This window comes from Papio anubis, chromosome 1, assembly GCF_008728515.1.
Source record: "Papio anubis isolate 15944 chromosome 1, Panubis1.0, whole genome shotgun sequence".
Classification (NCBI taxonomy): Eukaryota; Metazoa; Chordata; class Mammalia; order Primates; family Cercopithecidae; genus Papio; species Papio anubis.
In genome coordinates this window covers 51,603,746-51,629,317 of record NC_044976.1, presented here as the reverse complement: position 1 = coordinate 51,629,317, position 25,572 = coordinate 51,603,746, and the positions used below count along the sequence as shown (strand labels likewise).

Genomic DNA, 25,572 nt, shown 5'->3' with positions numbered 1-25,572 from the left:
TCTCCATCTGTGCAGCTCAAGCTTCCCCAGAAGCATCTCTCAGGCCACCTACTGCCCATTAGACAACTCCTTGCTCCTCAGGCTATTCCTAGCACCCCCCTGCCCCTGCCCCTGCCAATATACCCTCCAACTTTGAGGATTCTCCATCGAGGTGTTTTCAAATGACATGGTAACAAACAGAGATTTGATTTTATTTTCATAGATTCTTATTTCCTTGTCAGAGCCACTTAAAAGGGAGCTAGGTGAATCCTCAGCTGGCGACTGTGCAGGGCCTGAGTTAGAGTGAGAAAAAGAGAGGGTATTATATCTAGGGTAATCAGGGAAGGCTTCGAAGAAGAGGGGGATTTAACCTGTGACTTTAGTGACAAGGAAGGACATTGTAGGCCGAGGAAATAGTACGGGCGAAGGTGCGGAAGCCTGAGATAGGATGCAGCATTCCAGGACCCTGCAGTGGTTTGGTGTCATAGGAGCTGGAGGGGTAACGGAAGGAGTAGGAGGTAATGCTGAAGAGGTGAGGAAAAGGGGGAAAGTGCCTTGCAGGGGAGCGCAGACTCGATGCTGGAGGCTGGGGTTTCCCAGGCTTGTCCTCCAAACACCAGGCCCAGGGAGTTCTCTGCTCCAAAGGAGGGGTGGGATTCTCTGTTCTCCACGTGGAGACTTCCTGTGACACGGCTGCTGCTGCAAATGCTTTCACAGTAACTACCTGGGGCTATCTGCAAGGCACCGGGCCATGCAGTAACCATGTGCATGCAGCACTGTATGACCCACATCACGACCCTATGATCTAGGTACTGTTGCATTATCCCCATTTTACAGGGAAGTTAAGAAATGTTCCCAAGGTCACACAGCTAGTTGATGGTAGAGCTGAGGTTTTAACTCTAGCAATCTGACTTTGAGCTGTCTCAGAGGAAATAACCTGCTTAACTTTTTGTTTCATCCAGCATTTCCCAAACTTCCTTTTTATGTAATTATGGAAAAATTGTTTTGCACATCTAGTGACATTGTAAAAGGCAGTTGATTCTTTGTCAATGGTAAGTTATTATAGGGTTCTGACCCAGGAGGCTTGATTTGATTTGCAAATATTGTTAGTAAACTCATTATCAGTCACTTACATTTTAGTGTGAATTAGTCCTTTCTTGGGGTCTCTCCACTTTCCTATAAGCTCCCTGAGGGCAGGGCAGGTACCGTTTGATTCACTGCTGTGTTCCTAGTACCCAGGAGGTGTGGCACTAAATGGTACTATAAGAACATTTGCGAGAATGAGTTGGAATTCTCCTGTTGAAGACTGTAGGAACAGTGGAAAGAAAGGTTGTAGTCTGGTAGGCAGGTAGTGGTAGTGTCAGCATGTGGGAGAGAGGAGTCAGTGATGGCTGTGGGGGATGTCCTGGGAATCGGAGTCATGGAGCCAGAGTAGAAAGCAAGACTCACCTATATCATGGCACAGGTAAAGGCCAGGTCTGGGCTGGGTGTGGTGGCTCATGCCTGCAGTCCCGACACTTTAGGAGGCCAAGATGGGAGGATTGTTTGAGCCCGGGAGTTGAGCAAAACACAAATCCAAATGTTTGTTTTCTCTTCTAGGAAGTAACCAACCACCTGATTATTTGGAAAATGAGGCATTTGTTGGAGTTGAAGGTATAGCAAGAAACTTTTGGTTTTAAGAGTCAAAGTCAGAGAAAAAAAACCTCTCAGACTTGTATTCACCCCCACCCCCACCCCCAAGCTACTGCAAAGAGCAGGGGCTTTGGAAGATTGGTTTGCTGAAATGAAGTTCCTTAGATGAACGTACCTGGGCCCATTTCTCTCATTCTAAAAAAGACAAGACAGAGATTCAGAGACGGCAAGGTCACAGAGCTGATTAAATTGGAATCAGAATCTTCCCAGTTGGGAGCTCCGTCCATGGCTTCAGAGCCTGTGCCCCAGTGCCCTCTCTCCGCCTCTCCCCCACGCCCTGCCTTGGCCCTGTCCTCTTCATCCTCTGCCCCTGTCTCCTATGTCAGGAGGAGGAAGCCCCTGTGCGCACCCCACCCTTTACCTCCCACCCTCACTGCAGACTGCACTTCCCTCTCCCTGCTGCCTGCCGCCTGACTGCCCCTAATGAGATTACAGATCTCTGGTGAAATAGACGAGGGTTAATTCCCCCTGGCTTTACAGGACAGGGCAGGCCAGGCCACAAGAAATAGCAAAAAGACACCCTTTCTCCAAAGCCCTAAGTGTGATAATGACCCTAAGAGTCTGTTCCCCTGTTCAGCACGCCAGGGTTCACACTGCACTTCCAAATACCCTCTGGGTGGAATCTTGTACCAGCTCTAACAAAGTAGATGCTGTTATCATCTCTATTTTACAGATGGAGAAACTGAGGCACAGTGAGATGAAATGCTTGTCTGAGGTCACACAGCTAGTAAGTGGCAGAGCTGGGACCTGAATGCAAGTCTCTTGGGCTCTGTCATCTGTAAAAAATAATAGGTCCAGAGAGCCTGTAGGGTGCCCAGCACCAGGCTTGAAACAGCCCTGAAGCATCTATGTTCTGTTTCCCAGTGAGTGGCACAGCCCACCTTTGAACTCAGGTCCCCTGGACTCGAATCTACATTCCCCACAATACTGCCAAGCACCCTTGAACCTACCTGCCTGCTCATGTGGTGGAAACAGACTGGCCTGGCCCCGACTTCTGACCTCTGTGACCACGGCCAAGGGACTGGCTCCTGGGGTCTCAGCCTCCCTTTCTGAAAAATGAAGGTGGAAACCCTGGGGTCTTTGGGACGATTCCCTATGATTAGCATAGGTAAGGCAGCCAGCACAGGCCTGGCCCACAGCACATGCACTCACTCACCTCAGTTTCTTTATCTGTAAAATGGTGATATTGATAGTACTTATTTCTTGGGATTGGTGTTAGGATTAAATATGCCAGTACATGTAACTTTCTTCTAGAATGGCACCTGGGGCACAGCAAATGCTTAATTAATGTAGAGGATAACTGATGTCTTACTGTCTTGTTTTCGATTCTTTCTGGAAGGAAGCGGGGATAAAGATCAAACCAAGCAAGCGAATGTTCCTCTTGTTCCTCCCAGTACCTGGTCCACTCAACTGTTTAAAAGGAACGCTTGGCTTTGAGGGCTGAACTCCCAGACCACGTGGTCTGCTCTAATTTCCCAGGCCCTAATCTGCTCCCAGCTCCTAATGATGCAGCTGGTAATAGGATTGTGGCTTCCCTCTAGGGCGGCCACACAGGCCTGGCCGTGGGGCTGGCGACTGGTGTTAAGCATCTCTGACCACCTGCCTACTGAGGGGCTAGAGCCCTCAGCCCAGACCCTGTGCCCCCGGCCGGCCTCTTGTGCATGGAATGGTGCTGTGCCCCTTGCCAGCAGGCCAGGCTTGCCATGGTGCTGCATGCCATCTTGGCGCGGGGGAGGGACGTGTGCAGGCGGAATGGACTACTCATCCTGTCTGTGCTGTCTGTCATTGTGGGCTGCCTCCTCGGCTTCTTCCTGAGGACCCGGCACCTCTCACCACAGGTCAGCCACCCGGAGCATCTCGGGGTCCCCATCCAGGAGGGGTGTGTGGGCCTGAGGGATCTGGGGTCACATTCTCGTGTCACAGCTCCCTGGTGCCATGACAGTGTGTGAGTCCCTCTGCCCCTCTGGGTCCCGGTTTTCTCATCGGTAACATGGGTGTGATAAACATTTTGCAGGACTAGAGGGAGGAACCAGTCACGTGGCTGGGGAGTGATTACAAACCTAGCACCACCAGGTGAGAAGAGGCAAGGGTGCCTCACGACGACAAACACAGGGCCAAGAGTTGTGGCGGGGAAAGAGGGGGGTCTTGTGTGAGTTCAAACAGGCACCAGAGAACACCTAAAGGCTGCTCAAATGACAAGAGATCCAGGAAGGGCGCTCTAGGCAGAGGTGACAGCAGGTGCCAGGTGCAGGGGCCGGAGCACAGAGGCCAGCTGGCCCATAAGTCCCATTGCCATACGTGGGCTTGCAACAACCATGAGATGCTTTTGGGCAGAAGAGCGACAGGCCAGTTGGAGCTTGGGAGACCCCTCAGGTGCTGAGTGGAGAGGGGATGGTATCAAGGCAGGCAGGGGGCCGAGTAAGGGGCAGCTTGAGGGAGACCTGGTAGTGCAGATAAAAGGGATAGACGTGAGAACTGTTTTCAAAAGGAGAAGCTTCAGGATGTGGGGGCTGATTGGATGTGGGCCGGGGGACAGGAAGGGGAGCCAGGTCCCGGGTTTCCAGCCTGTATAACTGCCATGGGGAAGCTGCCTTGCCTGGGAAAGAGCCCCTTTCCCTGTCAGCCCCCATCTCTTACAGAAGAGGGAGGGACATTCCCATGCTGTTAAAGAAAAAATCCTCTGCCACTTGTGAAACTGGTAAGGAAGGCTGTATGCAGGACTATTGTGGTGGGGGTAGGTATCAAGACCTCCTGGGGAGAGAGATGGGACCCAACCACAAAGACAACAAAGCCGGCTGGAGATTTACAGCCAGTGAGCAGAGGGAGGGGGTCGGGGACAGCAAATGGCTGCAGGAGACATCAGGGTAGGGGGATTCTTGCTGAAGGCAGGCCAGGGCGACCAGACATTGATCTGGGATGGGGAATCTGATCCAGTATCGGGATGCTGAAGGGTGAAGGATCCTCACTAAACTGACTTGGCAGGACTTTTGCTACAGTTGGACTATGCAGGCCAAAGACAAGGCCCAAGGACAAAGCCCAGTGGAAAAGAGGGCTCAGAGGAGACTATCTAAAGTGTGGTCAAGGAGAGAGCCTTTGTCAATGGGCTCCTGGAAGTGTCCCTATTCCCAGAAAGTCCTCTTCCCTGCTCACTAAGGTCTAACGCTGTCTCTACAACTGGCGTCAGGCATGAGACTTTGTCTTCCATTAAAAGGAAAACACCCACTCCTGGAGAACTGAGCCACGACTACGGTGACCCTGTTAGGCCTCGAGCAGTTATTTAGAAAGAGGTGTGGACTCTGGAGGCAGAGAAACCCTGAACTTTGACTCTGCTAGCAAATGGCTGGGCAATATCCTCTCTCCTCCCTGGGCCTCAGTTTCCTTATCTGTAAAATGGGATATGGGGCAGTATATGTCTACTGGAATTGTTATGAGGAATAAACCAAGGATTCATTAGTGCTCAGCATACAGTAGGTGCTTACTACATGTTACTCCCCCTCTCTCCCTTATCTACCTGTTAGAGTCCTGTCTACATCAGGAACCATCTCATCTCCCATAGCTGATGAAAAATAACTGTAACCCCACTGCTGGCCACCTGGCTTCAGAGCTGGCTATGTGGGTGTCTCTTTCTCCCACCAAGCTGCACACTGCTGAACAACATATGGGTTTGTTTGTTTGTTTTTAACCAAAACCTGAGCCTAGCCCTGTGTCAGGCACAGAGAGAACGCTCAACTATTTGCTGGATTAAACTGGCAATGGAACAAAAAATCTGCAATCTGTTCTCTTTAATTTTCCTCAGCAACAAAAATATATCTCCTGCAGGAAGATTATTTTGTGAAAACAAATTGGAATGCCTATTATTAAAAGCCAAACTCATCTGGGGCCTCCTTTGCCAAAGCTGCCTTTCCCATCTGTTTGGAAATGCAAATGTATTCCGGTCTGGATTAACCTGCCAGATAAATTGAAGGAAGGATGTAGAGGCTTAGAACAATTATTTGGCAGGAACTGGCTTTCTCAGCATCTTACTTTGAAATCTGGGATTTCTCTGTTTGATCTCTTTGCCTGTGACTCAGAAACTAAACCCTTCTTGTTTTGTAAGCTTATGCAACAGGCAAAAATCATAAACAATTTGGAAAATGGTAGAATGTTCTATTTGTGAAAAGAATTTACAAAATCACAGGATTTTGTCTTGGGATATGAGTATCTCATTTAAAAATACTGAGCATTTTGAGACTTCAGTTAAACCATGGTAAATTACAGTTGTATCCATTTTTTTCCCTCCTTCCTAGAATTCCACTAACATTTTAGTAATGGGATTTTTAAAAGATAAAACCACCAAGAATAAAGGGAATATAAAAGGAGACAGTTGAGAAAAGAAATCGAGAGGCTACAACAAATTAGACAATATGGAGGTGGGTGGAGCTTATGACCTTGTTCACAGAAAGCTGGAATCTTAGTCAGTCTATGGAAGTCGATACCAAGCCAGTTTGCCTTGTAGACTCCAGAACATAAAAGAGCAAGATGCTGCACTAGGCAGGGTGAGGCTGGGGTTGAAAGCCCAGGCATGGTTTGGAATTTTGTAACTAGAGCAGTTAGACCCCTAGGGACCTTCCAGTTCAATTGGGGGACTCATCCACCCATCTCTACCCCACTGCCTGCCCCAAAGAACCAGAGAAGCTGGACTTGGGGGTATTGGGCCACCCCTGTGTGTGTTGGGGAGAGGGCCATGCTGAGGCACCTACTTCAAACTAATTAGCAGACATTTTCATCTGAGTGGGGTCCCCAGCACAGTTTCAGATCACTGTCAGCTGAGCTTAGGCACCATGTCATTCCTCAGGCAAAGGCAAGAAGAGACTTCTCTCACTGAAGCCTCAGAGAAAAGATCTCTAAATTCTGCTATAAAGGAGACTCCTCTACCATCCCACACAGCCCCAGTGAAAAAGCCAGATCAGCACCTGTCGCCCTGCCCTGAGGGCCGTCAGTTGAAAGCCCCACTCATACACGCAGAAGTTCAGCACTTCAAACTTACATATGAGCTGAAAGCCACGCCACCAGCAACGTGAGGAGACTGCTAACGTGAAACAGAGTAAACGAAGAGAAAAGGGGGTCTCTAATGAGAGAAACAAAGAGAAAAGGGGGTCTCTAATGAAGCAGAGACAAGGTGGGGAGGAGAAGGAAGCTTTGTAAATCTCCTCTTAGGCTTTCCGGAGTGAAGATATAGTTACCGTACAACAGAGGGGATGCAAACAGAAGGAACAATCAGAGAACAAAAAAGAATCTGGGGAAATTAAAAATAGAAGAACTAAGATAAAAATGTGAGTAGCTGCCCAACACATAGAAAGGATAAATACTCAAAGTGTTGGAGACCCTGAATACCCTGATTTGAACATTACACAGTGTATGTAGCAATATACCAACTGTACCCCATAAATATGTACAAATATTATATATTAATAGAAAAACTTTGGCTAGACCTGGTGGCTCATACTTGTAATCCTAGCACTTTGGGAGGCCAAGGCGGGTGGATTGCCTGAGCCCAGGAGTTCAAGACCAGCCTGGGAAACATGGCGTGAGACCCCCATCTCCAAAAAAAACCCATTAATGTCAATAACTGGGATAAAGTTGTAGAAATCTCCCAGAAACTAGAACAAAAAGAAATGAAAATAGAAAAGAAACATAAGAAAATTAGAATGTTCAATGTCCAGCTACCTAATGACACTTTTAGAGAGAGAGCTAACAGAAGAAAAATAGAGGAGAAACAGTTTGCAGAGAATCTAAGCAGTTTCTCAGAAGTGAAAGGTAAGCATAGCACTGTCAATTTTGCTTAAAAAAAGAAAGAAAACCCCATACTATGGCCTATCACCATGAAATTACCAAAAAGTGGAGATAAACAGATGATCTTTGGATGGTTCTGGTGGAATAAAACCAACATCATTTAAGGAACATCATTTAAGGAATCAGAATGACTTTGAACACCGTAAGCAAACTAGAAGCTAGAAAACAAACATCTTCCAAACCTGAGGGGAAATTATTTCCAACGAAGTGTCTCACATATGCTATTATCAGAGGTAAAGGTAGAATAAAGGCATTTTTACTCAGGTAAGGACTCAGAAAAGTTTATCTGCCATCCACTATTACTCAGAAAGCTACCAAAGGAGATGTTTCAGCAAAACAAGGAAGTAAACCAAGAAGACAAGGGATCCCAGAAACAGGGGGCCCTCTAAAGGATAAGTCCCAGAATGACAATCAAGAAGGGAACCATGACAAGCACTGGGCCTAGAAAGCAGTCAGTCCAAACTGGAGCAGGAAGGTGGAGAGCTCACGGACCAAGGTCCCAGGCAGGATAAAAGAGAACCAATGTGCTTGAGAGAGCAGAAAATACTATCATTAGGTAGTTTAGTAGACATGTTAAAATGTTTGGAAGAAATTAGTGGGTGATTCCCAGAAAGCAAGACAAATAAAAATCAGTCAATTAACTTTAGGCTACAAGCAAGGCGGCATGGTTGTAGCACATTACTTGGCTCAACGGTTAAGCACTGTTTGACGATCAAAACATTGTAAATCTTGACTATTGATTTACCTAAAAATTGATATAAATATAATGGTGAAATAGGTGGAGAGAAAGGGAGTAAGAACTAAGTTTTCATCAATCATGGCAGAGAAGTTGATAGATGTCAAAATGATGAATCAAGAAATAGCATTATGACCATATTATCTAGAAATACTGATACTATGGGAAACAGCTAGAAGAACTGGGCATGTTCACTACTGGTAAGTTGTGAGATAGGGATAGAGAAAGATGAGGAAAGAGCTGCCTTTTTATCAGTAGAGCACTGTTTACTTATTTATTTATTTTTATTTTTATTTTTTTAAGATAGAGTCTCCCTCTGTCGCCCAGGTTGGAGTGCAGTGGCGTGATCTCAGCTTGCTGCAACCCCTGCCTCCTGGGTTCAAGCGAATCTTGTGCCTCAGCCTCCTGAGTAGCTGGGACTACAGACACACACCACCATGCCCAACTAATTTTTGTATTTTTTAGTAGAGACGGGGTTTTGCCATGTTGGCTGGGCTGGTCTCAAACTCTTAACCTCAAGTGATCCACCTACCTTGGCCTCTCAAAGTGCTGGGATTACAGGCATGAGCCACCGAGCCTGACTATTAGAGCACTTTTAACGTAAAGAATACATGTGGGTGCCAGGCGCAGTGGCTCACGCCTATAATCCCAGCACTTTGGGAGGCTGAGCTGGGAGGACTGCTTGAGTCCAGGAGTTTGAGACCAGTCTCGGCAACGTAGTGAGACTCTGTCTCTACAAAGAATACAAAAATTAGCTGGGCTTGGTGGCACACATCTGTGGTCTCAGCTACTCGGGAGCCTGAGGTGTGAAGATTGCTTGAGCCCAGGAGGTGGAGGTTGCAGTGAGCCAAGATCGCACCACTGCACTCCTGCCTGGGTGACAGAATGAGGCCCTGTGTCAAAATGTAAAAGAAAAAAAAAAAAAATATATATATATATATATATATATATGGACTAAAGTTAATTAAAAATATATCGTTGGCAGGGTGCGTGGCTCACACCTGTAATCCTAGCACTTTGGGAGGCTGAGGAGGGCAGATCGCAAGGTCAGGAGATTGAGACCATCCTGGTCAACATGGTGAAACTCCGTCTCTACTAAAATACAAAAATTAGCCGGGCATGGTGGCACATGTAATCCCAGCTACTTGGGAGGCTGAGGCAGGGGAATTGCTTGAACCCGGGACGCAGAGGTTGCAGTGAGCCAAGATGGCACCACTGCACTGCACTCCAGCCTGGCAACAGAGCAAGACTCTGTCTTTAAAAATATATATAGATAGATAGATAGATAGATAGAGAGAGAGAGAGAGAGAGAGAGAGAGAGAGAGGGAGAGCCATGATGGGTATATTTCTTTAAAAAGCAGATTTTCTGGTGCATTGGAAATGGTAGCAGTACAGGACTAGGAGGCCTGATTCCTGGTCCTGTGCTGCGGTTAACATTGGGTGGGCCCGTCACCTCCCTTTTGCGGTTCAGCTTCCTCATCTATCACATGAGTGGGCTGGGCTAGAAGATCTCAAGAGTCCCCTCACAGCACCAACATTCAATGATTTGGAGGTTTTTAAAGCATCAGATCATTAACCAAGTATGTTTGGCTTTGGTTAAAAAAAAAAAAGTTGCAAGTACAACAATTTAACTTGGATGATGTTTGAAAGTCCATTTGCCTGCCTCGCCCACAACCTCACCCTCTGAAGAAAGTGGTCCCACGCCAGAGTTGCCAGAGTAGCAAAACTGAATTAAGTTAAAAAATTTTTTAAAAACAGCACACCCAGATAAACTGGAGTTTCAGATAAACAGCAATTTTTTTTTTTTTTTTTAAAGTATAAGAATGAATTACACATTGTTATCTGAAAGTCAGATTCAACTGGGCTTAGCAGCCCTTCTGCTTCAGGTATCAGGTCCTGGTCACGTGACTGTTACTTGGGCGACAGCTTACTGGGCAAGGAATTGGCTACTTAGTCAAAGATCCGTGGACAGGCTGGAGCCAGCGGCCTAGGAAGGAGTCAGGCCTAAGAACTCTGCTAAAGGGGGCTGTTTCTACTGCATGGTGTCGCACCCATTCAATCTGATCCTCTCTCTCAGCATTTTCGGGGAGAAGCGCTAGAGAATGGACCCAAAACAGATGGAGAAACTGACTTGCAAGAAGGCCATGGTCTGCTTAGGAGTGGGTCTCCTCACCAGCTAGGCTGGGGATTTCTCAGGGCAGGAACCCTGCCTAGTTCATGTTGGGGTGCTCACCATGATGCCTGGCGTGATGCGGGTTGAATGAACGCGTGAGCGGTACTCGGCTCTGTCCTCTCATCACTTGCCATCTGCTACACGAGAGAGATTTTATTCCATGGCTAGGCCAGATGCGTGGTGCAGATGGGAGGAGAGCTGTTATTCACAGGATTATCGAACATTTACTGTCATCCAGGCGCTGTGCTAAGTGCTTGCATGCATTCTCCCATTTAAGTCCCCCAATGACCCAGTGAGGCAGAGTAGTCCCCCCTTATCCACTGTTTCACTTTCTATGATTTCAGTTACCAGTGGTCTGAAAATGGGTGAGAACAGTACTGTAAGCGATTTTAAGAGAGACCACATTCACATAACTTTTATTACAGTATCTTCTAATCGCTCCATTTGATTATTAGTTACTGTTAATCTCTTACTGTGTCTAATTTATGAATTACATTTTATCGTAGGTATGTACATATAGGCAAAAAACAACATCCATAGGTTCAGTCTCCGTGGTTTCAGGCATCCACTGGCAGTCTCGGAACACGTCCCCTGAGAATAAGTAGGGACTACTGTAGTTATTACCCTCATGTTATAGACGAGAAAAACGCAAAAACTCAGAGTGGTCACAGAAGATGCTTAAGGCCACACAGCTTGTGGTGGATTGGTGGTGGTGGTGGGGGGGCGGGGCGGTGTTTACCAGGATTGGAACCCAGTTCTGTGGCTCCAAAGCCATTTCTTTCTCCATGGACTCTGCTGCCATGTGCTAGACAGGGGAGTCAGATGGGATAGTGCTTCAAAGACTGTGAAGCATGGAACCACTGTGCAGTCTACATCTCTTGCTATAACCCCAGTTCTTACTGTGTTTTCAGGAAATTAGTTACTTCCAGTTCCCTGGAGAGCTCCTGATGAGGATGCTGAAGATGATGATCCTTCCACTGGTGGTCTCCAGGTGAGAGCGGAGTTTCGGCCAGGCGGTCTGGAACCAGGAGGGGAGAGGATGGCTTCTGTTGCTGCCCGGCTCCTGCTGTGGGTGGCTGAACAGCAACCACAGGCCATGGGAGGAGTGTGACTTCAGAGCCTTTATGGGTGGTGCTGTGGGCTGCTGGCTTCTGAGTCATTTAGTGGCCCCAGTTGTTGGTTCCATCCAGTAGAATTTTTCGTGGGCAGAACAGGTGATTTGGAGTCAAAGGACATGACCTGACTCCAAGATAACTCAAGGCCAGGGAATTGAGGGATGACTTCCCAGAGGAGGGGCTGTTCATGGTGATGCAGCAAGGCCTGGAGAAAAGAGAACTAACTCTGATGATATTCCAGTGATCATATCCTGGCTCGGCTGTGTAACTTTGGACACATTATCTCACCTCTCTACACCTCAGTTTCCTCATCTGTAAAATGGGAACAACACCACCTACTTTGAAGGGTTTTCATGAAGACTATGTGCTTGTGTATCTGAGCACTCAGGAGGTTGGGACTTGGGACAAGAGAGGGACAGTGGGAGATGAATTTGGAGGGTGAGCTCTTGCCCAGTCATGAAAGACCTTGAACATGAGGCTGAAGAATTCAGACCTCACCCAGTAGGGTGCGGGCCACAGAAATTATGGGAGATCCCTTGGTCCCTTTCACTGATGTGCTAGGGTGACCTTGAGCAACCCTATCCCTGTCCAGGCTTTGAGTTTTCCAGATGTATAACGAGTGGCTGCTCCAGTTGGTGTCTAAGAACCTTTGCTCTGAGGCCATGAGAAATCTTCATCTTCCAGGACTCCTCTGCAGACAGGAAAGAGGGTGAGCCTCTGCATGGGCTCTGCCTCCCGGCCTCCCTGCCGCTGAGCAGTGAGCCAGCTCCTCGGCCCTCTCCCCTTTGTGAAGTGGAGATAATCCCCAGGCCAAGGGCGCTTTGTATTTTCTGCACAGAGGCCTTTGCAAGCAGCATTTAAATCTCTCAGGACTCAGCCTTCAAGGCTCTGCTGAAATGCTACCTCCCTCAGGAAGCCTTCCCTGACTCCTCAACTCACTCTAGTGACTGTCTCCTCTTGCTACATCTTTGGAGTCATTCACTGAGCCAGTGCATCTGTCAGGGTCAGCAGTCCTCTGTGTTGCTGAATCTGTACGACACGTCCGGTTCCTCCACATGGCCTCTCCACAGCCATGGGTGCAGCTGATTACTCTTGCCCTCATGAAATGCCCTTCCCTGTGGACTCACACTCTCCTTTTTGCCTGCTTTCTGCCCATCCATCCTGGCCTCTCTCCTTCTACTCAATCTCCAAATGTTCAGTTTCTCCAGCCTTTTCTCATCTAATTTCATAGCTTTAATGTACCACCTACAAGCCCAATGCCCGCAGATGGAGATCTTCCCAGACCTCTCCTCTGAGCTCCACGCTTCATTAGCCAACTGCCTATTTGACATCTCCACTTGGATGTTTCACAAACATTTCAAGTTTTGTTTTTTTTGAGACAGGATCTTGCTCTGTCGCCCAGGCTAGAGTGCAGTGGCACAATCTCAGCTTACTGCAGCCTTGGCTTCCTGGGTTCAAGTGATCCTCCCACCTCAGCCCCCCAAGTAACTGGGACCACAGGCGCGCATCACCACACCTGGTGACTTTTTTGTATTTTTTGTAGAGGCTGGGCCTCACCATGTTGCCCAGGCTAGTCTCAAACTCCTGAGCTCCAGCAATCCACCTGCCTCAGCCTCCCAAAGTGCTGGGATTATAGGCATGAGCCACCGTGCCCAGCCACACTTCAAGTTTAATGTCACCAACTTGAAGTTTTACCCAGAAAACTGCCTCCTTTTCCTGTTTTCTTCTTGTCCGCAAATGGCAGCTCCATCACCCAGGTCTTCCATCAGGCCTGTCGTTGGCTATCCCCTTTCTCTCAACCCCACAGCCCCATCTGCAGCTCCAGCGGATTCTGCCTACTCAGTCGAAGAATGGAGCTTCCTCCCCACCCTACAGGCCAAGGCACTCTCTTCTCACATCCGGACTCCACCACGACCTCACTGGTCTCCTCGCCTCACTTCTTGTCCCCTCCCATCCATTCCACCCAGTGGCTAGAAGGATCTCGAGAAAAGTAGATTGGGCCCTGCCCCTCATTTACCTTCAACGGCTTCCATGACATGTAGACTCAATCTGCAGACCATTAACCTGGTCTAGGAGGCCCTGCGTGATCTGCCCTGCCCATCCCACCTCATTCCGTGTCACACACTCCAGTCCCCACCAGCCTCGAGTTCCCTAAGCAGACCAAGCCCTTACCACCTCAGGGCCCCCACACATGCTGTTCCTTCCTCTGGAACACGCTTCCCCAACATCTTATACCTCTTCTTCCTCCTCTTTTTTTCCATCTCAACTTGCACATCATCTTCTTAGGAAGGCCCTCCCCACTGACCCCTTCACGCCACCCTGGCTCTCCCTCACTGTACCCCGTTCCCGTATCATATATTGTCATTCTACATGCATTCACTTGTTGATTAGTTTCTTTATCTCCCATTGGGCTGTCAGCTTTGCAAAGTTAATGAGGCTACTCTGCCTAGATTCAACTCTGTGTTGTCAGCACCTAGCCAAGTGCCAGGCACATAGTAGGTGCTATTAATACTGGTCAAGTGAATTAATGAATGGATCCAGCAATCATGCATTGTGCTTTCTGGACACTTGGCCCTGTGCTGGGTGCTGCAGACACAGAGATGATGGAGAGATTGTCCCTGTCTCTGGAGAGACTATCTTGTGGTGTTCACAGACTGCTGGGAAGACTGACAGGAACATAGACAATCACTGAACAGCTAAATAAGTGCACTGGTAGAGGAAGCTAGGACCCTTGGCAGCAGCTCTGTCTGCCCTTTCCTGCTGACTGTCCTAACTGCCTGGGCGTTGCCCCTCTCTCAGAACAGAAGCACCTTAGAGGCCATTGTGTGGACCCTGGAATCACACAGCCTGGCCTTGCTATGTATTACCTGTGTGGCCTTGGACAAGTCACTCAAAACAAACCACAAAAATCCTGTTCGGAAGTCAGAGGCCTGGGTCCTCAACCTGCCTCCTGCACAAGCGATCATGCGATCTGAGGTGAGGCCCCAACCCTGGGCTTCTTTACCCAGCAACAAAGGCCCGTCCAGCTCTCCACTTTCTGGCTCTCAAATGCCTGGTCTCCCTCCACCAGACTCAGTGTTCTCTTGGCTGGAAATGCATGTGGTATTAAGTTGAGAAAAGCCAGGACGTGTTCATACATTTCATTTGTTTGTTATAGAGTTTGGACTGGTGCAGAGCAACCGTGTCACTGAGAAATGGAACTGCTTTAACATTTTCCTACGAAGGGAGAATTAAACCTTCATGGGGGAAATATGACGCATTTCTGAGCCCTAAAACCCCTCATTCCTGAACTCTCTCTCCTTTGGCCTCAAACTGGCCTATTATCCATGCTGGCCAGGAGTCCATCCACACTGTCCCCTGAGCTCTTGCTCTTGGCCAGCCCAGGGATGGGTGTCCCTGCCTTTGAGGAACAGCCACTCTTGTGTGAGGTTGTTACTCAGCGCAGGGCAAAATCACCAGAGCCGCTTTGAAAAATTCAGATGTCAGGACTGACCCTGAGCTGACTGAACCAGAACCCCAAAGGGTCCAAGCAGAGGTTTGCTTTCAGAGCTCCAAAAGTATTCTGAGGATTTTAAACCTCCTGATTGTCCTGGGGTCAGACCTTCTGGCTCCACATCTTCGGAGCCCAGCAGGAGGCTGTGGTACTCCCATCCCCAGGGGCTCCACGCGGTGACCCAGGAAGGCAAGGTTTTCTGCAGTGTGACCTGGCTACAGGGCAGTGGCGGGAGGGCAGGGGTTACATTTGGGCTCACCAGCTTCCAGTTCTAACCACCTGCAGGTCTGGGCCTCAAAGCCTGGCTCCCATGACATCTGTTCCCACCTTCTCTCCAGGACAAACAGCCACCCTTTCCCCACACCAAGCCCTGGAACGAGGCTGGTCACCCATTAGTCCCGCAGCATGCCACAGGGGTCTGTCTCCACACTCCTGTTCCTGCCCAGCCCCTGCCATGCACACCCTCTTTTAATTTAAAGTCTCACTCTGTATTCAAGACCTGTCTCAAGGTTCTGTGTGGGAAGTCCTTTCACCTCCCCGCTGGTTGGTAAAATAGATGATGACCTGTCTCCAATGCTGACGCTGTGTGTGACCTACATGAGCTGAGTGTCGTTAGCTCAGTGACCTCGCGGTCACAGCTGGCATGCCACACAATGGGGGACAGGCATTTTTTAGTCCACTAGTGACGTCTATGTGAGCAAACAAACTAGCATCCCTATGTGGGAGAGGCACTCATCTCACTGAACAAGAAGTGCCCCTGTTGAGGGGTCAGGCCAGTGGAGTGGCCCGCTCTGTGGGCAGGGTCGTGTGCATCTTTGTTTTTGTCTGAGATCCCAGGAGGGGATCAGGTCATTGACTCCTCTGCCTTTCACACTGACCTCTGCCAGGTACTCAGCGTGACAGATTCGTTCAGAGGCTGGAGAGCTAAACAACAAGCAAAGGGAGGTGGTGAGGTGTAAAGAAGTGTGGGTGACTGCAAGGGTGGACGTGAGGGCTGAAAGGCCCCTGGGCTGCGATGGAGGGGTCACAGACACACCTTGCTCTGGAGAAGGGAGGCCCAGTGGGAGGGCAATGGGCCCAGGAGGGTTGGAGCCAAGTTCAGTCACTCTTCCCATAATCTGGCATCTTCCAGCTGTGGGCTCCTTTTTTCTAGAATTTCTCCGGCCCAGCCCCTGGCCCCAGTCCCTCCTCAGACAGGTGTGCTTCAGTCCAGCTGAGTGCAGCCCACGCTTGACCAGTGGTGGCTTTATCTGTCACAATGTGGCAGGGGAGCAGGCAGCATGGGCGAGGGTGGCTGAAATCTGCAAAGGCTACAGGGCAGGAACAGGGCTTTGGAGTCACTCTCTAGACGTGCAGACGTAAACAAGCCTTTTAGCATCTGAGCCTCAGTGTCCTTATCTATAAAGTGGGAATAATACCTCCCTCACAGGGTTATTATGAAAAGTAAATAAGAGAATGTACGTGAAGACCCAGCATGGCTCCTGGTACATTATGGATGTCCTATGTTTTTCTTTCTTCTTTTTCCTTTTCTTTTTCTTTCTTTTCTTTTTTTTTTTTTGAGACAGAGTCTCACTGTGTTGCCTAGGCTGGAGTGCAGTGGTGTGATCTCAGCTCACTGCAGTCTCCGCCTCCCAGGTTCAAGCAATTCTCCTGCCTCAGCCGCCCAAGTAGCTGGGATTACAGGCGCGCACCACCACGAGGCAAATTTTTGATTTCTTAGTAGAGACGGGGTTTCACCACGTTGGCCAGGCTGGTCTCAAACTCCTGACCTCAGGTGATCCACCCACCTCGGCCTCCCAAAGTGCTAGGATTACATACGTGAGCCACCATGCCTGGCAGATGTCCCATGTTTTTATAACTTATTAAAGCATCACCAGGCTCCTCAGATGTGTCATGAATGCTCCCCCAGCCCGTGGCCACCTCTGTCCCTGCTCTCAGCAGGAAGCCCCTTGGATGGCCTCTTCCATCTTCATGGTTCTAATTAGCAGCAGCAGCTCACCTGTCCCCTGCCCTGGAAAGCCACCCTTGACTGAAGCACACCCGGCTGCTCCCTCAACACCAGTACAGACCGTGCAGCATGCCCTGCTTCACTGGAGTCATGCATACCTGCACACCCACAGGGCCTCCATGGGGGCACTGGCCGGGTCCCGCGCCTCTCCATGATGCACTCACCTGGCGCCCAGAGCCATTTCTTGTGCCATGGCAGTCAAAGCCTCCTTCTCTGTCATGAATTCCTATTCTTTTTCTTTTTTTTTTTTTTAAATTGAGACAGGGTCTCGCTCTGTCCTCAGGCTGAAGTGCAGTGGCATGACCACGGCTCACTGTAACTTTGAACTCCTGGCCTCAATCGATCTTCCCGACTTAGCCTCCCAAGGAGCTAGGACTACAGGCACACGCCACCATGCCCAGCTAATTTTTTTAAATTTTGGGTAGAGATGGGGATCTCACTATGTTGCCAAGGCTGGTCTCGAATTCCTGGGCTCGAGGAATCCTCCTGCCTTGGCCTTTCAAAGTGCTGGGATTACAGGCGTGAGCCACCGCACCTGGCCCAATTCCTATTCTTACTGCCTCTTGCTTTTCTCTGCCCTTCACTCCTACAACCAAGCAGCCTTCATCAGCTTCCCATTCACATGAGCATTCCTTGCTCCAAGTAGTACCTTCAGCTGTCTCCTGGTCCTCTGTGTGTATATCTGTGTATTTGTTACCATTGCTGTGTAACAAAGTATCACAAACTTAGTGACATAAACATACTTCATGGTTGCCTCAGTCCCTAGGTCAGCAGTCTGGGCAGGCTTGGCTGAGTCCTTAACTCAGAGTCTCAGGCTGCAATCAAGGTGTCCTCTGGCTCTGTTCTCATCCGGAGGCCCAATCAGGGAGAATCTGCCTCCGTGCTCCCTCAGGTACGGACAGAAGTGATTCCCCGTGGCTGCTGCCTGAGGGCCCAGCATTGACAGCTGTGCTGTGGAGCCACTCAGGTCCTAGAGGCTGCCTGCAGCTCCCTGCCCAAGCCGTCTCCACAGGCGGCTCACAGCGTAGCACTATAGGTCATCGAGGCCAGCGGGAAGCCCTGTCCTCGCCAGTCTTCTGAGTCAAAGTCTTCTACCACATAACCACAGGGAGACATCCCACCACCTTGCCACGTTCTCATAGAAGTCACAGGCACTGCCACACTGGGGGAGGAGGATACACCAGGGCTCAGGTTGTCAGGGTCACCTGAGTGCGTGTCTACTTCCTTCTCTCTCCCGGAACCTTCCTTCTCTCTTCCTCTGTCCCCAGAGCAGCCGGATGTCTTTCGGAAGTCACTTCTGCTCACCTCTCTCCCTGGAGCCGGCTTGGGTTGGGTGGAGCCTCTGCTCAGCTTCTGTCCAAGTAGCTCATCAAGAAATTTCTTCTGAACAAGGACTGCTCCCTTACTGTAAAAGTAATTCTGAAGAATATAACTCTCTCCCTTTCATCTGATTTCTCACTGCCCCGTACAGGGCCTGCTACTGCCGGTGCCTGATCAATACATTTTCAATGAGTAAGAAGCGGCGGAGGGCAGCAGCAGCAGAGTTCAGGGAAAGCCTCACCACCAGCATTTGAATGGGCCCTGGAAGACAGTTAGGAGCTGACCTTTAAAGATGTTTTCATGTTTTAAAAAATTAGATAAAGCCCTGGCAACATAGTGAGACAGACCCCATCTCTACAAAAAAAAAAAAAAAAAAAAAAAGCTTTTAAAATTAGCCAGGCATGATGGTGGGCACCTGTAGTCCTGGCTACTTGGGAGGCTGAGGTGGGAGGATTGCTTGAGCCCAGAAGGTTGAGGCTGCAGTGAGCCATGTTAATGCCATTGTACTCCAGCCTGGGCAGCAAAGCAAGACCTTGTCTCATAAAAAAAAATTAGATAAGCAAATTACAAACATTTTGGATAACAGAGAAGAAATCATCCTCTCCACATTGCTAATTCTGCCACTGTGATTTCTTCTCCATAAAGTTTGTTCTTATTCTTTCTGGTGAATTCACCAGATGCAGGGTGAGGTCCTTGGCTGATGGGATCAGAAGCCCAACTGTCTGGGCCCCAGAGCGGGTTGGGTCTGTCCCCCGATGCTAATAAGGGGCAATCAAATATGACAAATACCCATTTATTCATTCCCAGAGATCAAGACACCTGCCAGCGAGGACAGTCATCTGCAGGGTCTGGCTAGAGGCTCTCTATGGGCTCACCATGCAGAGAACCCACTGGTTAAATCTGCTTGCTAGTGGGTCCATTTAATTATTTAATTGTATAACCCAGTGTAACTCCAGATTTACCATTTTCAGTTTATTTCAGCCCTCCCCACCACCCCCGCCTTATAGTGGAGTCCCATCATGTGTGCATTTAACTTAAGTGAATTCAATTACATGTGCTCTGAAAAAGGGAGAAAATCATTTAAATGAGACAGGAGACTCCTCCTTCCAAGGGCTCTGCCCCAGGTGAGGGCCACGAGAGAGGAGGGCCTGAATTGCCTCCACTGGCCTCAGTGCCCAAGAACCTGCCACACAGTGAGCACCTCCCTGAAGCCAGGGAGTTTCCAGGGCCTGCAGAGGGGCGGTGTTTTAGATCAGGCCTCTAAGTGTATGCGGACGGTCTCATCTGGTGTTTGCTTAAAGAAACAGCAACCCACTGCAAGGCTGGAAGGAAAACTGTCTTGAATGCACGTACACAAAACTATACCTCCTGGACTCTATGGGCAACTTTAGAGAGTTTCAAGGGCAAAATTAATTATGCTTGGTTTTTGCTTTATTGAAACTGAATACATTGAATATGGTCCTACTCCCCTGTACAAGCAGGAAGCCCGGTGTCTCCCTCTGGAGGCCTCCACTCCATGGCCACAGTCAGCTTATTTCATTCAGTGGAAGCTTCTGGTGTAAACAGAGCTGGAACATGGGGTCCTGCCACCAGCTCTGCTGCTCTGGTTCCCTCCACGTGGTGGCCCTGTGGAACGCAGGTCCTGCGTGGTCTGGTGGAAGTCTGCACACTGCCCCTTGCACGTGCACAAGGCTGCTTAGGCCACAGATGCCTCCAGACCCCTAGGTCACCCCAAGTCACCCCAACGTGCTCGATAATTGTCTCTAAATCAGCCTCAGTCATGTCCTGAGATCAACTCCCTGGGAGTTGAGCCCCAATTCCCTTTTCCCTCCTACTGGGTTCATTTTGGGGGCCTTGAGTGCCAGGCCATCTCGGCTGGGGGACTCTAGCGAACCCTGGTGCTAACTTCAAATCACAGGGAACCGGGGCTCAGGTCTTAGTCTTTTTCCTCTCAGAAGGCCCTGATCCTCTGGTGCAAATGGGCACAGTTTTCCATAACTCTGCAGATGTCAAGTTCTCAAGGAGGGGGTTTCCATCAAACCACAACAGCACCTCCCTTCCCCGGACAGTGCTGCCTTCTCATCTGACATTTGCTGCTCAAAGATTCTTTGTAAAATAAAATTGCCTGCAGGGGAACTTGCTCTGTCCACCCACGAACAGAGAAGCCTTGGACAAAAATTAGAAAATTCTGCCTCACATTACATTAGTATAGGAACGAATCGTCTAGACAGGACCTGCACTGGGGCCCCCCTCCCATGGGTTTGCCCTCCTCAGCTCTCTCCCGTGTGCTGCCACAGTTCACTAACGTCATGCCAACTACATCTTTATTTAGAAAAGTCAAGCCTTTAGGGCCTGAGAGCCTTACTTTCCCATTCTCCCCCCAGCAGGCCACTTGTCACTACCCCAATCCTTTTTGCTTTCAACTTACAGTGTAACCCAAAAAGTATCAAAAGTATCTTCCACAAAAATAAATCTGTAGCCTGCTTGCTTTGGTTTTCCCCCAACATGATGCCATAAGAATTTCCACGCTGCACCTTCACCTTGGCGATCCTGTTTCACTCTCCCACTCGGGAGGCACAGAGTTTGCAAAGCCCTTTTCCTGTCACAAGACACTTGGGAGGCCACTAGACTCTTGGGGGAGCTGCTCTGCCCCAGAACTGTGGGTTCATCTTGAGTTCACCCTCTTAGACTCAGCCGTAAAATAGGCACAGTGCTGTCTGCTAATTTACAAAGCAGGTCCCAGCAGGTGCTGCATGTGTGTGTTTGCGTGCATGTGTGTTTGTGTGTGCATGTGTGTTTGTGTGTGTGTGTGTGTGGCCCTTTATGGCCCCATTCCACTGAGGCTAGAGTTTGCACCTAACCTTGGGAAGTCAACTGAGCCTTGTTTTCACACATCCTCAGACAAGCTTGACACAAGGAATTAGGGGTAGGTCAGACCAGCATCTGGATCCAGCTAGAGCCTCCAATTCTCCGCTTGCTTTTTGCCAAACCCTTCTCTCCCCTCATTCTTCAGTTTCTTAAACCAGGCGTCGTTCAGGGGAAACGGAATCCATGTGTTTGTGATTCACTAGGGCTGCGCATGGTAGAGTGTTCTGTGAGCTCCACATCACAGCAAAGACAGCCAAGTGTGGGTGTGGGTTTGTCTGTGAAGCTGTGTTGTGTGTGTGTGTGTGTGTTGTATTGTGTATGTATTGTTTTCCTTCCTATTTCTTGTAAGGACTTTAAACTGATTTTTCTTAGAATCAGGAAATCATGTTTGGCCAAAGAAACTCAACACTCCCTTCTCCCCTTCCTGAGGAACTCTAGTTTGGCAGAAAATTCCCCAACACCCACATTCTAACTTATTGGAAATGGGCCTGGGCCAAGCAGCCGTCAGAGTCTGGTTTGGGAGCCAGTGTGCAGGGGGCTGCCCGGACTCCCCAGGACAGGCCGTGAGCGGGAGGAGGCAGAGGAGCGGGTGGCCAGAGGGCCAAACCGGCACAGCCTGCGCTTCAGACGCTGCCCCCCGAGTCACGGGGCAGCCACAGTTCGGCGAGCTCCACGGAACCTTCTGGTGTGAGCCCTGGGACCTGCCTTTGGCCCTCCTGCCCAGTCAGATGATTTGCCTTACTCATCAAGAGGGGAAACGTGGCCCGCTGCGGGCTGCGGGTGGGGTCAGACCTCTAGCCTGGTGACTCCGAAAAACTCCCAGGCTGTATCCTGCACCACAGACTTCCATGCTCTCACTCCCTTCCAGTTAGAGATTCCTGCTTGGCCTTCGAGGCTCTGTCCAGCTGTGCCCTCCCCTGGGAGGCCCAGCCCGATGCCCGGGAGGCTGGCCCTGCTCTGGCCGCTCAGTCACAGCCACCCCCACCCCCGGGTTGGTGTTGCTCTGCTGCAGGTCTCCCCACCTGCTGGCCAGAGCGCCATGCAGAACACAGACCCACCTCGTTCACTTCTGAGCCCCACAGCACCCAGAGCAAATGTTCAACACCGGGCAGGGTGGGCACATATCTCAGAACCTGGGGAGGTGGGTGAGGTTTTATTGTGCTGCTGCCCTTCTCTGTGGAGAACCACCGCGCTGGAGAGAGGCCCCCAGGATGGCCCCGCCCGCGCCCTGTGCGGGGCGGACTCCAGGGACCCTGCTGGTGCAGGGAGAGGAGGCAGGAGACCTGAATTTCCCTGACTCCTGACGGTCTTTGCCACATGGGCAAGGAAGGGGTGAGAGGTTCAGCTCACGTGGAGTTGGAAACTGGCCCTGGCCCTGATTACTTTAGGGAATGCAGCCTTCTTGGTGGGGAATGGTTGAGAATAGCTGGAAGTCTGACGGTGAGCTCTGAGGGCTGTAGCTGTGGCTCCTCCAGCATTTGCTCATTTGCTTTTGATCCAGTTCAAGCTTGTCATTTGCACAGGTCCCAGTGGAGCGCCCTCTTGGCACCCAGGCCTGGGAAGGAGGGACCTTCAGAGGACAGCAGGGCATGCCAGGGTAGCAGCACCCACTGCCCACGCTCTGAGCCCCGCCCTCTCTCCCACCTTCCCTCCATGGAAATCAAGGTGGAGGCAAAGAGGTTTGGTCCATGTGGCTCCAGAGGGCTGGCTGGGCCCAATGTGGCCCAATGCTCTTCCCCGGAGGCAGATTTCACTGTGACACCAGGAAGGACTTCCTAATAAGCATCACCAGCTCATAGTGGAGGGGCTGACTCAGAAGGTAGTGAGTTCTCTGTCCTCTGAGATATGCAAGCAGAGGTGGTGGAGGAATTTCTGCCCTTGGGAGGGGGTGCTGAGACCAGATGGCCCAGACTTTAGCTAAGTGGGAGTCTGGGCATGCTGCCTCAGACCTCAGGAGGAGTCGGCTTGAGCGTGGGGCTTTGGCAGAGCCGTCTGGGAAGCATGACTTTGAGCTGGCGCTAATGGGCATGGTACTGGCTGTCAGCTGCTGGGCCTGCCTTCTGCTCAGGGGAAAGGAAGAGTAAGCCATGATGCTCAGGTGGACTGAAGGGACCCCTCTTGCCCACAAACCCCCAAAGCCTCCTTCCTGCGGCCTGTCTGGTGGACTTCCTGCAGCTGCATCCCAGGGCCAGCTGGGGAGAGCCTCTGCAGCTGGGTCAGCCGAGGCCAGAGCCCAAGGACTTGGCTGCAGGGCTTGGGGCTCCTCACTGTCCCTCAGGTCTTCCCAGTGCCAGGAGGTTGTGACTGGATGCTGTCATGCTAGCAGAGTAGGGCTTGAACCCACCTACTGTGTGACTTTAGCAAGTTGCTTGCACACCTCCAGTGACTGGGAGGTCACCACTTTTCAAGGTAGTTCCTGCCAGAACAGGACAGCTCTGCCAGAAAGTTATTCCTGGCGCTGAGCTGAGAGCCCTAGGGCTTTTCCCGTCATCCCCAGCATTCCCAGGTCTGCTGTTCTCTGGACCACATAGCACCTGCCCTCCAGCCCCCCAGCTGCTCCCCCCAACCAGGCACGTGCCTCTGTCACCTGCTACCTACCCCAGCTGCCCTCTACAGGACACATACACCCCACCCCGTCCCTTTCCCAGTGAGTCAAGGCAAGTCTGCAGCAGCCTCCACCAGCCCCCGGGCTTCTGAAGCCACAGGCGGGGGGCCCACCAGCCCTTTGGCTGCCCCGCGTCCCAGGTGACTCACTAGCTGGCAGCAAGCAAAACCCAAAGTCCCCTCCCCACGTGTGCAGCCACGGCTCGGCCTCCCCCTCCCACCCCGGTGTTTGTGCACTCCAAGCTGTGGAAGCCAAGTGTGGCCCAACACATGTCTGTGTTCAGGCTCATTGTGTCAGAATTGGCCCATGGTCCCAGCCTGCTGGGGTCTGCTTGGATTCCCAACTCCCTCATCCAACACATTAGCTGTTCCTCCCAGCTTCCTGTCCTCTACAAATCTGCTCCACATGCTGTCGGGGGCCTTGGCCAAGCCATTGATTAAAATGACCAGAAAGGAGAGGGCCAAAAGCAGAGTCCTGAGGCTCACCTCTAGACACCCATTTCTACTGCCCAGGACAGTCATTTGGCTCCTTGTCCCTTCACCAAGCTCCCATCTCTTCCCAGATTTCTGGTGCTAACTGTCTCGATGTCACACAGACACACAACGCCACGGGCATTCCCCTAAGCCCATCAGGGGGACCAAGGCTGGTACTGGTGATCTGTTTTCAGGAAACCTTCAATGGCTGCTCAGTCACCAGGGCACACAAGCCGTCCTTTTCAAGTCTGATCTAGAATGTCACCCTGGTTTAGCATCACACACATCAGCAACCCTGCACCCAGGCCTGTGCCACACCTTGGGTTCTGAGGACCTAGAGCCAAACTAGACTTAGCCTTGCCTTGGAGGAGTTCCAGTCTGCTGGGGCAGGTGGCCACAGACGACAGAGGAAATTCTAACAATTGAAATGCAGTGCATACTTATCACATGCCAGGCGCCACTCCAAACCAAGGTTCGACCTCACAGCAAACCAGCATCATCCCCATTCATCCTCAGTGGAAACAGAGGCACACCAAGGCTCAGTCACATGCCCAAGGTCTCCCAGCGAGTGAGGGATGCTTACTCACGAGAGCTTCCTTGTCTTGCCTAAGGGTTCAGGGAGGCCTTCAGTGGGCGGTGGTGCCTAAGTGGAGACTTCAGAGCTGAGCTTCGTCTAGAGGACAGGAAAGGAGAAGAAGGTGGGGACTGGGCTCCCGGCACTCCCTGCCAGCCCGTCCTGTGCCAGGCACTGGGTCAGGCCCTGGGGATTCGGGTTGAGCCCACTGGCAGGGTGGTCCATAACAAACTGGGAAGCACAGGTTGCCCTGGGGAAGTGGGTGAGATGACTGCAGTCAGGGAAGGCTTCCCAGAGGCAGTGATGTCTAAGCTGACCCAGGGTTGGGGACATTGGGCTGGGGTCGGGGAAGGGATGGTGGATGGAGAGTTCCAGGCGGGAGGAAAATCCGGTGCAAAGGTACTCCCAGGAGCAGAGTGGACGAGGAGGAGAATGGCCCAGCCGCACTGGACCCGGGGCAGGGAAGGAGCTGGGATGGTTGCGGAGGGCAATGGGGAGTCACTGGAGGACTTAAAACTGGGGGAGGGACACCCGGCAACCAGGCAGCCTGCAGGCTCTCTTGGCTCTCTCTGCAGGGAGGTGCGACTTCCACTTCGACTTCCTGGGGCGTGGTTTCTAATCCCTCACCTTTGCAACCAGCTCTTGGCAAATGGCAGAGCTGCTCAGCACCTCCCAGTGTGAGATGGGGTCAGGAGTCCCACCTT

At 50.7% G+C, this 25,572-nt stretch overlaps 1 protein-coding gene across 2 annotated transcripts in view; it reads left to right on the top strand.

Moving 5' to 3' along the window:
• The first annotated feature begins 2,119 nt into the window (after nt 1-2,119).
• The window catches only part of SLC1A7 (solute carrier family 1 member 7), a 53,121-nt gene continuing 29,668 nt past the window's right edge, over nt 2,120-25,572 (top strand). For both annotated transcript variants that reach the window (XM_009208761.2, XM_003891900.3), the window contains exons 1-2: nt 2,120-3,509; nt 11,324-11,403. In XM_009208761.2, the coding sequence (XP_009207025.2) occupies nt 3,333-3,509; nt 11,324-11,403 (257 nt within the window). In that variant the 5' untranslated portion in view covers nt 2,120-3,332. The remainder of the gene's footprint in view (nt 3,510-11,323; nt 11,404-25,572) is intronic.